The sequence below is a fragment of the Brassica napus genome, chromosome C3 (assembly GCF_020379485.1).
Source record: "Brassica napus cultivar Da-Ae chromosome C3, Da-Ae, whole genome shotgun sequence".
Taxonomy (NCBI): domain Eukaryota; kingdom Viridiplantae; phylum Streptophyta; class Magnoliopsida; order Brassicales; family Brassicaceae; genus Brassica; species Brassica napus.
The window spans coordinates 64,618,208-64,630,345 of record NC_063446.1 but is presented as its reverse complement, the minus strand read 5'-3'; the positions used below and the strand labels follow the sequence as shown (position 1 = coordinate 64,630,345).

The window sequence follows — 12,138 nt, the reverse complement described above, 5'->3', positions numbered from 1 at the left end:
GATGAGCAAGAAGAAAGAGGTGTCCGCTGAGATCCATTTGCAAGAGGTGATTGCCAACATCGATCTTCTGAACGACCTTAAGGATGGGGGCCTAACCATGGACGCCGAGCTTGCTTGTTTGAAGGAAATGGAGGGGGACTGTGAAGGTCTTGTTGCTTCGGCCGCCGTGTTGGATTGGTCGATCTCCGAGCTCGATCTTCCTCAAGTTTCCGAAGATTCAGTGGATCAAGTCGGGGGGGGGGGGGGGTCTTATGTCCCCGATGGATCCGATTCTAGTTAATCTCTTTTGTTTGATATCTTTTTGTATTTTGTATTTTTGATTTCCGCAATCTTCGATTGCGAGTTTTTGAGTATCTTAAATGGATAAATACAACCTTCGAAAAATCTTTGCTTCCTTAGCCTTCGAGATTCTTTTACTCAGGTCGTTGAGATACGGTGATGTATTGGTCTTTATTTAGGGTTTACCACGGTACTCCGCTAGATTTTTTGTTCTTACTTGTCAGGAGGACATGGCATCGAGAAGAACGACCCCTCGTGACTCCGAAAGGATACGAACTCGAGCTGGTAGTGTTAATGCGGAACGCATCCGATCCTGAGACCAGACTCCCGCGGGACTTGTTATGTTCCAGGCTATGGAGGCTAATAATGAGTTCCCGGTGACTTTAGAAAAGCGTCTGCAGGATGTTCCGCGTTCTGACGAGCTTTATGAAATAAATAAGGTCGTTCGGGAGCTAAAACTTGGTCTGAAGATGGCTTAGGATTGAGAACGTGCTAATGCTGCTCAACTGGCCTCTGCTGAGAAGCTGGGGAATCAGACTGCTTTGCTTGAGGCTCGTCTGCGAGTCGTGAGTAATGAGAGGAAGTCGGCTCTCGAGCAAGTTTTCTTTTTGGAAGCGAATGTCGAATCTTCTGCTAATAAGTTCTCTGATGATCTTCGTCGCGCAACTTATGATGCTAAAAAGACTCTGGCGGATAGCTACTTGGATGTGTTGATATCTCTGAAGGAGAAGTGGGAGAAGAAGAAGGCTGCAACTTATTGCGAAGCTCGTCTTAGGGAGGTAATGGCAAATATAGATCTCTTGAAGGAAATCATGAACAACAATCTTTTGGCCTCGAACGAATTTTTGCGTCTTTGAACGAAAGAGGTCGAGCTTGGGTCGGAGCTCGATGTGATGGCCCCACAGTCGGCGCCAAAATGTAGATCCTAAAATCTACACTAAGAATTTGATAGTGATCGGGAGTTTAATCATGAGAAGATAAATGATGTATGCAACAATATCTTTAGAATACAACGATATAATCAGTTTCCGGTAGGCAAAAATGGACTTTTATTGATGAAGGAGATTGAATGCAATGAGTAAAATAAGATCGAATGTTACAACGAGATTGCTAAGAGAAAAGATCTAAAGATCGATGAAAACAAGGCCGAAGTGTGGGTATAACTCTTTCTAGAGTTTTCAACGTCCCCTTCTTCATGTCCGTTCCTCTTTCTTTATAGTGGGTCGACACCGTGATCTTCGTAACGTCTCCGCGATCTCTGGGACCTCGAAATCTCCGTCTCGAGCTCGTATACTCGCTATGGGCTTCGGCTCTTTGTGGTCCACATCCTCGATCGTGGCCCATTATCATATTGACCGAAATTGGGTCCAACATCTGGTACGACCCTTTGATATGGCATGGTCTGATAGGTCCGGAGTCGTTCCTCTCACTCCTCTCCCCCATTACAACTCGAGCTTCAAACACAATTTTTCGATTAAGAAAGCGAGCTTTTACAAATATCTATACTATTATTTACGAAGTGATTTTGCTGATTTGTCACATTCTCCATGATTTTGGCTAATTTTGCTTATTTGTCATATTCTTATTAGTTTTTAGATTAAATCATCAATTTATTAATTTAAATAATATAAATATTTCAAAATTTCTAATTGGAATTATGATTATAATTATTTTAACTTTCACAAGATTTTTATTAGTTTTTAGCTTAAATCATTAATTTATTAATTTAAATAACATAACTATTTCGAATTTTCTAATTGGAATTACAATTATAATTATTTTTAAAAAGTTAGGACCAATTCATTTTTCATATGATGTAAGATGTTCTAAATTCTATGGTTTCAATTTTTTCATTCATTCCAAGTTGTCTCAATTATAGTTTTTGACATCTATATTTATGTACTTTTGATATTTGTTTTTTATAGTTGGAGTTCTATGTTTTTCTTGTTTTTTTTTGAGTCTGAAATACTAGGAGAAAATCGGTTTTGTTACATGGAATTTTGAATTATGAATTTGGTATTCTGAATTACTTCGATAGTTATTTCACTTGTATGTTTTATTACTGTTTAATCTATAAGAAAAATATGCTTTGATATTAAATTTAGAGAATTGCATATGTAATCATGTTATGAACATGTCTTTAATGGTTTAGTTTCTAAAACGGCTAAAAGTAAATATATTTTTAATAAATAATTAGATTTATCATTATATAATTAACCATAAATTAGCTTTAATAATAAAACTATCATTATCTATTGTTTATTTTATTAAAAGTAAGCTTATGAAATATTAAGATAAGTCAATGTATATATTGATCAAGTAAACCAATAAAATATTGTCATTATCTCAATTCGTTTTTTTAATTCTTCAAAATTATCATCGAACTTTAGTTTTTATTTAATTTTTATTTATTTTGTTCTTATTTGGATTTTGTGTGTTTTAATTTTTTTTGGTAAGTTAATTCATGTTTATGGTTCAAAAATACAAAGTAGATTAAGAGAGACCAAAAGTTCACATTCTTACTTTACTTTATTGTGTGGAATATTTGATATGTAATTATGCTCTTATGGTCTCATAGTTTTATAGCTTTCCTTTGTGTTAAGAAGACGTATATGGAAATAAAAATCGAAGAGAACTAAAATGATTAAGAATATAAACAATAAGTTATCATGATGATTAAATCATAATACATATATTACTAATTATTAGTAAAACGATCATGCCCGCTAGTTATTATATGTTAAAAACTGAAATTTACGCCAGTCTTTACCTGTTTCCACAAGTTCACCAACAAAAATCTTTGCGATACCACACGTAACTATTGTTATTGGCATACTAATCTTCTGACTCCCTGTCACTCCCTGTAATAACTGCATATCCAAGAAACACACAAAGCTAAGCGGTTCATGTTTTAACGCAACAGAAACATCATTTCGAGTGTCATTACCTTTCCTCATGTTTCCTTTTTGAAGTGCAGATCTGCTGAAAGATTCATATCTGCTCATCTGATCCTCAGTGAACTGCGAGAAGATGACCCTGAAGAGAATCTCCACAAACATCATCACCCTCAGGTTTTGGTTAAGCTGAGAATAATAAAACACTCACTGCATTGTGGCCATCTTTGCAGGATCAGCAGTAGTTGGGTATTTGGTTAGCTCAGGCTCAGCTTCCATATTCTCTTCCTCTTCTTCATCTTCATCTTCATCTTCATCTTTTCTCTTCCCTTCAGCAACAACGGATGAGGTTTTAGACTTCTTTGTTCTGACGGCGAACACTTACATCTCTCTCACTCTCTTCCGGAGTCTGGTCGATTTCAACTATAGCTGTCAAATGGTCCGTCCATGGTTCAAATGGGAATGACCAGTTGGACCATTTCAGTTTTAGACACTAATGGGTGGTCCATATTGGACAATGGTCCAAACAAATGTCCAAGACCAATAGAGACCATGTCCAAATTGGCATAGTCATGGACACCCAATAAAAATTATAATTATTTTTTAATTATTAGTTTAGATCTTATTTCTAAAATTTTGAAATTATGCTTACTTTCCAAAATTATAAAAGATAATTTCAAAATTATAAAAGTATTTTTTTCTTATCAAAACTGTAAAACTATGTTTTCCTTTCAAAATCGAGAAATTTCATTTTTCCGCCGAAACCGAGAAATTGCATTTTCCCGCCAAAACCAGAAATTGCGTTTTCCCGCCAAAACCGAAAATTGCGTTTTCCCGCCAAAACCGAGAAATTACGCTTTTCCACCGAAACCGAGAAATTGTGTTTTTCCGCCAAAACCGAGAAATTGAGTTTTCCCGCCAAAACCGAAAATTGTGTTTTTCCGCCAAAGCCGAGAAATTACGTTTTCCCACCGAAACCGAGAAATTGTGTTTTCCCGCCAAAACCGAGAAATTGTGTTTTCTTGCCAAAACCGAAAAATTGCGTTTTTCCGCCAAAACCGAGAAATTGCGTTTTTCCGCCAAAACCGAGAAATTGTGTTTTTCCGCCAAAACCGAGAAATTACGTTTTCCCGCTGAAACCTAGAAATTGCGTTTTTCCGCCAAAACCGAGAAATTTCATTTTTCCGCCAAAACCGAGAAATTGCATTTTTCCGCCAAAACCGAGAAATTGCGTTTTCCCGCCAAAACCGAGAAATTGTGTTTTTCCGCCAAAATCGAGAAATTGCGTTTTCCCGCTAAAACCGAGAAATGGCGTTTTCACGCTAAAACCGAAAAATTGTGTTTTCCCGCCAAAACCGAGAAATTACGTTTTCCCGCCAAAACCGAGAAATTACGTTTTCCCGCCAAATTAATGAAATACATATTTCCGTCAAAATTGTGAAATTATGTTTTCCGTCAAAATCGTGAATTTTTTATTTTAACGATAAAACTATTGTTTTGGGTTAAATTGTAAAGTTATGTTTTCTTTTGTTAAACTCATAAAAACATGTTTTAGGAAGCCCATGGACACCCATTGTCCATTTGGTCTTCGCCCAATTGGACCATGTACCAATTGGTCTTTTGTCTAGTTGGACCATTTATTAATTGCGCACGTCTATAGCCTACCCAAAATGAATTGGACTGGGCTAGCCTATGGTGTGCCCGCCCAATTGACACATCTAATTTCAACTAGACCGTCATCATTTCCGCCTCCTCCTCCGCCGCCGCCGCTAACGGGAGATTCCGGCGGCGGTTCCTCTTGCTCCTCCTCGATCGCTGCTTCAAACGGATCCTTCGAATGCTTCATTCCTTATAAAAACCTAATCGATAATCGCAATTAATCGAATCTCCCAAAGCTAAGGAATCAATTAGGGTTTCCAAGATGTGCCTTCGAGGATATATTCTGATCTAATTTCAAGAGGTACAAATCGATTGACCGTTGGAAGCTCCAAAAGTTTTCAGGCAAGAAGATGCTTAATCGACTGTGGTGGTTTCTAACTTTTATATGGCAGTTGTTCTAGTCGGTCTAATCTGATCTATACGATGGATCCAAACCCGAAAATCTGAAGCGGGTATTGTTTAACTGAACCAAATAGTTAAGATCCGTGATAATTTGATACTCCACAGCCCACGCCAAAGCAAATTATTGGACTTGTTTAAAATCGACTGATAAAATTTGAATAAAACATTGGCATCAGTTCACCTAATTTATGGATTTGGAAAATTTTGTTTTGCTGTTTTTCAAATTCCAATAATTCAAATGTTGGAAAAGTGTAAAATATCCAAATTCCATTTAGATACAGTTTCCCAATTTAATGATTGAATGAATATAACATTTTTACACTTTCGTTTGAATGATAGAAATTTTGGGTACGTATGCATTTACTGATGCACATCTCTTTATACCATGTTAATTTTTTCGAAATAAATTAATTAGAGCAATTCTTCAGACCGATCACAAAATATATTTTACGTAGGAAAATGATCAAAATATTTCATTTAATAGATAAAAAGATCTTAATACCCTAAATATATAAATACAAATAAAAAATAAAAATAAAATACGAAATAAAAAATATATTTTTTTATAGTTTCAGATTATATGCTTTCAAATTCAAAATTTTTTATAAACTTTTTTTGAATTTTTATTTTTTTTTTTTATTTTTTTCAAATTTTCTTTTTGTAATTCAAAATACTTTTTGGAACTATTTTTTAAATTTTTAATATTTATTTTTTATTTTATAAATTTTAAAACTTAATCCCAAATTCCCAACTCTTAACTCTAAATCCTAATGTTTTGATTAATTAACTCTAGGGGTATAAGTGTATATTTATTTTTTTTAATGAAACATTTTGATCTAAAATCTAATCTAAAATCTATATTTGTGACAAAAACCTTTTTAATGTTATCTTAGGGTATTTCTCAATTAATTATATTTCTACACCTTTTCTAAAAAGCAAAAATAAATGTTGTTGAATTAACTAGAAAATACTAAAACAAAACCTACAAATATGATGAGCGATCTGAGACAAAACTAATACATGACTTAGTCGTTTGAGATATGAGGTTACGAATTTTATGCTACTATTTTTGTGTTAATTTTTTCCTTCGAAAATTGAATATTAAATTGCGTATTCAAAATGGATTAAAAACATGTAATCAAGCTTATTAATTATTCATATTAACACACACAATTATGTTGATAAACTTTGGTATTTGATGTAGGAGATATATTCTTTTTGTCGATGATGTAGGATAGATAATCTCTCACATCTTTTCACAATTGTTTGAACTTCTTTAAACTTCTGCATGAATGGATATATGATGTCGCGAATATATAATCCTAACCCCTTCCCCCCTCCCCCTCATTCTTAAACTCATATGCCCACCAAAACCTTCATTACATTTCTAAGAAACTCTATAACCACATTACACATACACCATAACAAAAAATATTCAACTCATATATATATAAACTAATACTGCATTTAATTAGAAAGTATTGGGTTGTTTAGCTTGAGAAATCATCTGGACAACTTCTCTCATGGTCGGTCTCTCAACACTATGTTCTTGAACACATAGCATTGCCAAAAAGAACAGTTCCATGGCTTCTCCCAATGGCACATTGCTCAATCTCTGGTCAATAATTTTTACCACACCTTGTTTGTTACAATTTGTCTGAATCTTTGACCATTGCACAATGTCTATCCCTTCTTCTCCAAACTTATCTACTGGTTTTCGACCTGTTATTAGTTCCAATAGCACTACTCCGAAGCTGTACACATCACTCTTCTCGTCTATTCTCAGTGTGTATGCGTATTCTGCATTTAAGAAATTGGATAAAATAGGTTAAAATGGGACCGGACATGAGTTTTAGGTAGGAATGAGCATTTACCAAAACAAAATTGACTATTATAACACTAAAAATCTGGTCAAATCGCCTAGATACCATGTAGAATTGAGATCAACACGACCTAAATAAAATACTGGTTAGTTAAAATAATTATTTAATAAATTATATACTACAATTTTAGTTTTGGCACATTTTCTATATAATATGCAAATTATGGATTTTGACTAACCATGCCAAACTGCCGTTTAAAAAAAAAGACTAACCATGCCAAACTAAATAGATTCTGGCATGTATTATCCCAAACTAAATAAGTCAAAACATTAAACAAACCAAACGGAAACCTAAATGCCTAACCGTAAGTATTATTACGTGTAATGCAAGAAACAAGTGTTGGGAATCAGTTATGTACCTGGAGCGATGTATCCATACGAGCCTGCGACTGATGACATACACTCAGAAGCTCCATCGTCTTGCATCATAAACTTAGCAAGCCCAAAATCAGCCACATGAGCTTCAAAGTCAGGACCCAACAATATGTTGTTTGATTTCACATCCCTGTGGATTATAAGCGGCGAACAATCATGGTGAAGATAACACAAACCCTTAGCCGCTTCCAACGCTATCTGCAACCGCGTTTCCCATTTCAAAAACACTCCAGCTTTCCCGTGCAAGGCTTCTCCGAGACTACCGTTAGGCATATACTCGTAAACAAGGAGATTAACGTCTTTGTTTGAACAAAAGGCGAGCAACCTCACAATGTTTCTGTGTCTGATTCTACCTAATGTCTGAATCTCTGCTGATAAACCGTTGTCGTGAGATGACCCAATTCTTATGGTTAGCAGCTTCTTGACCGCAACTTCTTCTCCGTTTGGCATTAAGCCTTTGTAGACAATCCCTGCACCGCCTTTACCGATCACGTTGTTCTCTTTGACGCATTCTACAATGTGTTCGCTTCTGAATCCGAGCTTCTGAAACCCTATTAGCTTCCATAGATTCGAGGTACTCTTTCTCATTCTCCGATTCTTGACCACAGCTAAAACGAAGAACACCAAGAAGAACCCTAGTAGGCCTAACCCGAATAACAGCTTGAACTTCGCGGAGATTTCGCCGTTGGAATTTGCACTTTTCTGGTTAAGAATCTGAGATTGAGATTGGTTTTGGGAACCGTTGCAAGGGTTTGAAGAGTATCCGCAGAGAAAAGGGTTTCCTAGGAATGACGTGTTGTTGAAGTAAACGAATTGCCCTAAAGTTGGCACTGAACCGGAGAAGTTGTTGTGTGAGAAATCTGCTGATGTTAAGCTCTTCATGGATCCGAGTTCAACCGGGATGGTTTGGTTAAACGAATTCCAAGAAACATTCAGATAGTTTAGCATCCGAATCTTCGATATCTGAACCGGAATCTGACCTGAGATCTCGTTATGACTCAAATCCAAGTAGGTCAATGACTGACACTCACCGAACTCTGGAGGTAACTTGCCTGACAAGTTGTTTCTGCTCATGTCAATTGTGAGAAGACTCTTCAAACTTCCAATATCACCAGGGATCTGCCACATGAACCGGTTCCCCCCAAGAAGAAGAATCTGAAGGCTTCTGAGGTTCCTGATTGAACCAGGGATCGGTCCGGATAACCTATTGTTGGACAGATTAATCTGAGTGAGGCTTGACAACCCTCCATTTCCCACCTCTCCTTCCGCGATTTCTCCGGTCAAGAAGTTGTTTTGGAGCTCAAGAAGCGATACATTAGGCAAGTAAATCAAACCCTTTGGCAATTTACCTGTCAGAAAGTTCTGACCTAGACGGAACCTCCAGAGCGGCTCGCACTGGCCAAGATCTTCAGGGAGAGGCCCAAACAAGAAGTTGTTGAAGAGAATGAGAATCTGAAGCCTTCTTCCGAAACAGAGTGATTCAGGGATCAAACCTGTGAGTTTATTAGTAGACAAATCGATCTCTACCAACTTCCCGTTCGATCCAAGCTTCTCAGGGATCTTTCCGGTGAAGTTATTGTGCCAAAGCTTGAGAATTTGAAGATCAGGAAGGTGAGCTACGAACTCAGGGATCTCGCCGTGCAATCTGTTGAAGAAGAGGTTAAACAACTGAAGCTTTTGAAGTCCAGATAGCTCTAGAGGAATCTCTCCTTCTAGAAAGTTGTTGGAGAGGTCTAGAGTCTTGAGGCTTGTCATGTTCCCTAACTCTCGAGGAACAGAACCTGTAAGCTCATTGGTCTGAAGAAACAGAATCTCCAAGCTCTTGAGGAACCCTAACTCTGCAGGAATTGATCCTTTTAAGCTGCAGTTAGCTAAATCCAAGTGAACAAGATTGGTCAATCTCCCCAAATCCGCTGGTATCCCGCCGTGGAAGTCGTTGTAGTAACCTAAGTATAGCTTCTCCAGAGTGGTGATGTTGCCTAACTCGTTAGGGATCCTCCCACTTAGGTCATTTCCAGATAAAGAAAGATACTTGAGACGCAAGAAACCTCCGTAGCTTATAGGGATCTCACCGTTAAAGTAGTTTCCTCCGAGGTCTAAGTACTCTAGCTGCGTGAGTTTGGTTAGAGACAGAGGAAGTGATCCGGTGAAGTTGTTGTTGTAAGCGTCAAGAGTCACCAGCTGAGTCATTTGACCGAACTCAAGTGGCGCAAGCTCTCCTTCAAAGGCGTTGGTTGAGATGTTCAAGACCTCTAGGTTTGAGAGCTTGTGGATCTCTTTAGGAATCTTGCCGGAGAAACTGTTTGAAGAGACGGAGAGAAACACGAGAGACGGAAGACGGGAGAGTTCTGGAGAGAGAGTGCCGGAGATGTTGAGATTAGAGATGTCAAGACGAGTAATGGACTGATTCAAGTTGTCACAAGAAACGCCAGTCCAAGAACAGAGAGAATTGAAATTTGGAACGGTCCATGAATCAAGAGAAGGATCGTAGGAATCAAAGCTTTGCTTTATAGAGACAAGGACTTTGGCTTGTCTAACAAGTGAGAGGTTAAGAGATGAACTAGAAGAAGAACAGAGGATAGGAGAGAAGAGCAGAGAGATTGAAGACAAGACTAGGAAGAAAGTGAAGATCCTGTCTGCCATTGTAACATCAGAGAAGTTCAAAGAAGTGAAAGGGAAGAAGGGTCTTCCAAGAAATTGCAAAATCCTAGAGAAATCAATCAAAGGAGATTATCATCATTAGACATCATGATGTTCTTACTGTTTTAAATATTTTTTGGGGGCTCACTATGTTCTGGAGTTTACTGCTTATAGTGAGTGGCTTAAAAAGTGAAGAGGGTACTCATAATTTCAAGCGTTGCGTTTTTTTTCTTTTCTGAATATATTAAAATGTGAAAAAACATAATTGTAGAATTTAAAAGAAAAGTGAAAAAGAAGTTGCAGTATCCAATGCATTCTTCGTCTGTTGGATTGAGCTTTAATGTTTTTTTTTTTTGCTTTTGATAAAAGCAAAAGCAATATATATACTTTCACAAAAGATGAGAACACACATCATCGCTTTTTCTTTAATGGAGATCGGAGACAATTATAGATATTAAAGATTAGTGCCTCTTGCCTTCTTTTTACCTTCTCTTTATCTTTTGATTTGATTTCTTTTTATTTTTATTTCCAATTATTAGGATTATTTGAATTAGAATATATATATATATATATATATATAGGTGATCAAAGTCGCGATTTTTTGAATTAGGATATATATATATATAGGTGATCAAAGTCACATTATCCAGAGATCCATTTGAGATTCTTAGAGTACGATTTGACACTTTTTTTATAAAAGACGTCTTTTATTTCTTTTATTTAAAAGACGTTTTTAGTGTTTCTTAGTATTTCTTAATTAAAAGTTAAGAGACGTATATTATATTACACTAAAAATCTCATCTTAAGAACCTGCATTGATCATGGTCTCAGATTTTAACAGGACAAATTCTTACGAACGTGTTGGATGAGATTCTAAAGATAATGATTTTTTTTTTAAGTTTTAAGAACCAAAAATTTAAACAAAAATTGTTGTCATCCAACACTAATCTTACCTTAGTTCGAAATCAAAATTAATATGACAAGTTGATTTTGGTATAACTAATATAAAAAATTAATACATTAACTGAAATAATGGAATTTATTTTAAAAATTATATTGTTTACGTGCTTAACATGTCCAACCATTCCATATAACTACTAGATGACCAAAAAAAAACATGTCCAACCATTCCAATTAAGGTAAAAATCATATATATGTTGTAAACTTAAGGATTTAGAATCTGTAAGTTCTTATTATTATTAATCAATCATAAGGTGCCCTTATATATGAGAGTTACAAAAAGATAAAAGGAAAGACATAAATATGGAAAGTGCACAAAATACAAGGAAAATGAAACTAGGGTTTCTCCTTCTCTAACTAGGTAAGCCGCCTCTCTCTCTCTCTCCATGCGTGGCCGCCTCACTCTCTCTAGGTGTTGGGCCGGTTATGGGCCGGGCCGATTATGGACATCCATCAATTGATTTATAACATTCCCCCTTGGATGCCATAACCATACATGGATTGTGAATACGCTTTGGATGTTGCCTCATTAAAACCTTACCAGGAAAACCCAGTGGGACAAAACCATAGTAAAGGAAAAAGAGTACAACACGTATACTCCCCCTGTTCTGAACATCACTGAAGATCCTTCAGTCTACGCATCCCAATCTGATGCGTGAGATTCCTGAACGTGCAGGTAGGAAGTGATTTGGTGAACATATCGGCTGAGTTGTCGCTGGAACGTACTTGGACCACTTGGACCTCTCCAGCCTTTTGCAACTCGTGAGTAAAGAAGAACTTAGGTAAAATATGCTTTGTCCTGTCTCCTTTGATGTAGCCGTCTTTGAGTTGAGCAATGCACGCTGCATTGTCCTCATACATCACGGTTGGCTCCTTGCACTTCACCATCCCACAATCGGCTCGGACATGTTGGGTCATTGACCTCAACCAGACACAGTCGCGGCTGGCCTCATGTATGGCCAATATTTCTGAATGGTTCGAAGATGTGGCCACGATCGTCTGTTTCATGGAACGCCATGATATGGCCGTACCTCCATGTGTAAAGAC

General features: G+C 36.8%; 2 protein-coding genes across 2 annotated transcripts; both read right to left on the bottom strand.

Moving 5' to 3' along the window:
- Nucleotides 1-3,114: 3,114 nt before the first annotated feature.
- LOC125583264 (transcription initiation factor TFIID subunit 11-like) lies at nt 3,115-5,019 on the bottom strand. Its single transcript, XM_048749897.1, has 4 exons — nt 4,908-5,019; nt 3,385-3,502; nt 3,227-3,315; nt 3,115-3,149 (listed from the first exon to the last, which is right to left on the bottom strand). The coding sequence occupies exons 1-4, from the start codon at nt 5,017-5,019 to the stop codon at nt 3,115-3,117; spliced, it is 354 nt and encodes a 117-aa protein (XP_048605854.1).
- Nucleotides 5,020-6,595: 1,576 nt separating this feature from the next.
- Nucleotides 6,596-10,369, bottom strand: LOC125583867 (leucine-rich repeat receptor-like serine/threonine-protein kinase BAM3). The gene is made up of 2 exons (XM_048751394.1): nt 7,476-10,369; nt 6,596-7,034 (listed from the first exon to the last, which is right to left on the bottom strand). Exons 1-2 carry the CDS (start codon nt 10,132-10,134, stop codon nt 6,706-6,708), a joined length of 2,988 nt encoding a protein of 995 aa, XP_048607351.1. The 5' UTR covers nt 10,135-10,369; the 3' UTR covers nt 6,596-6,705.
- Between the last annotated feature and the right edge of the window lie 1,769 nt (nt 10,370-12,138).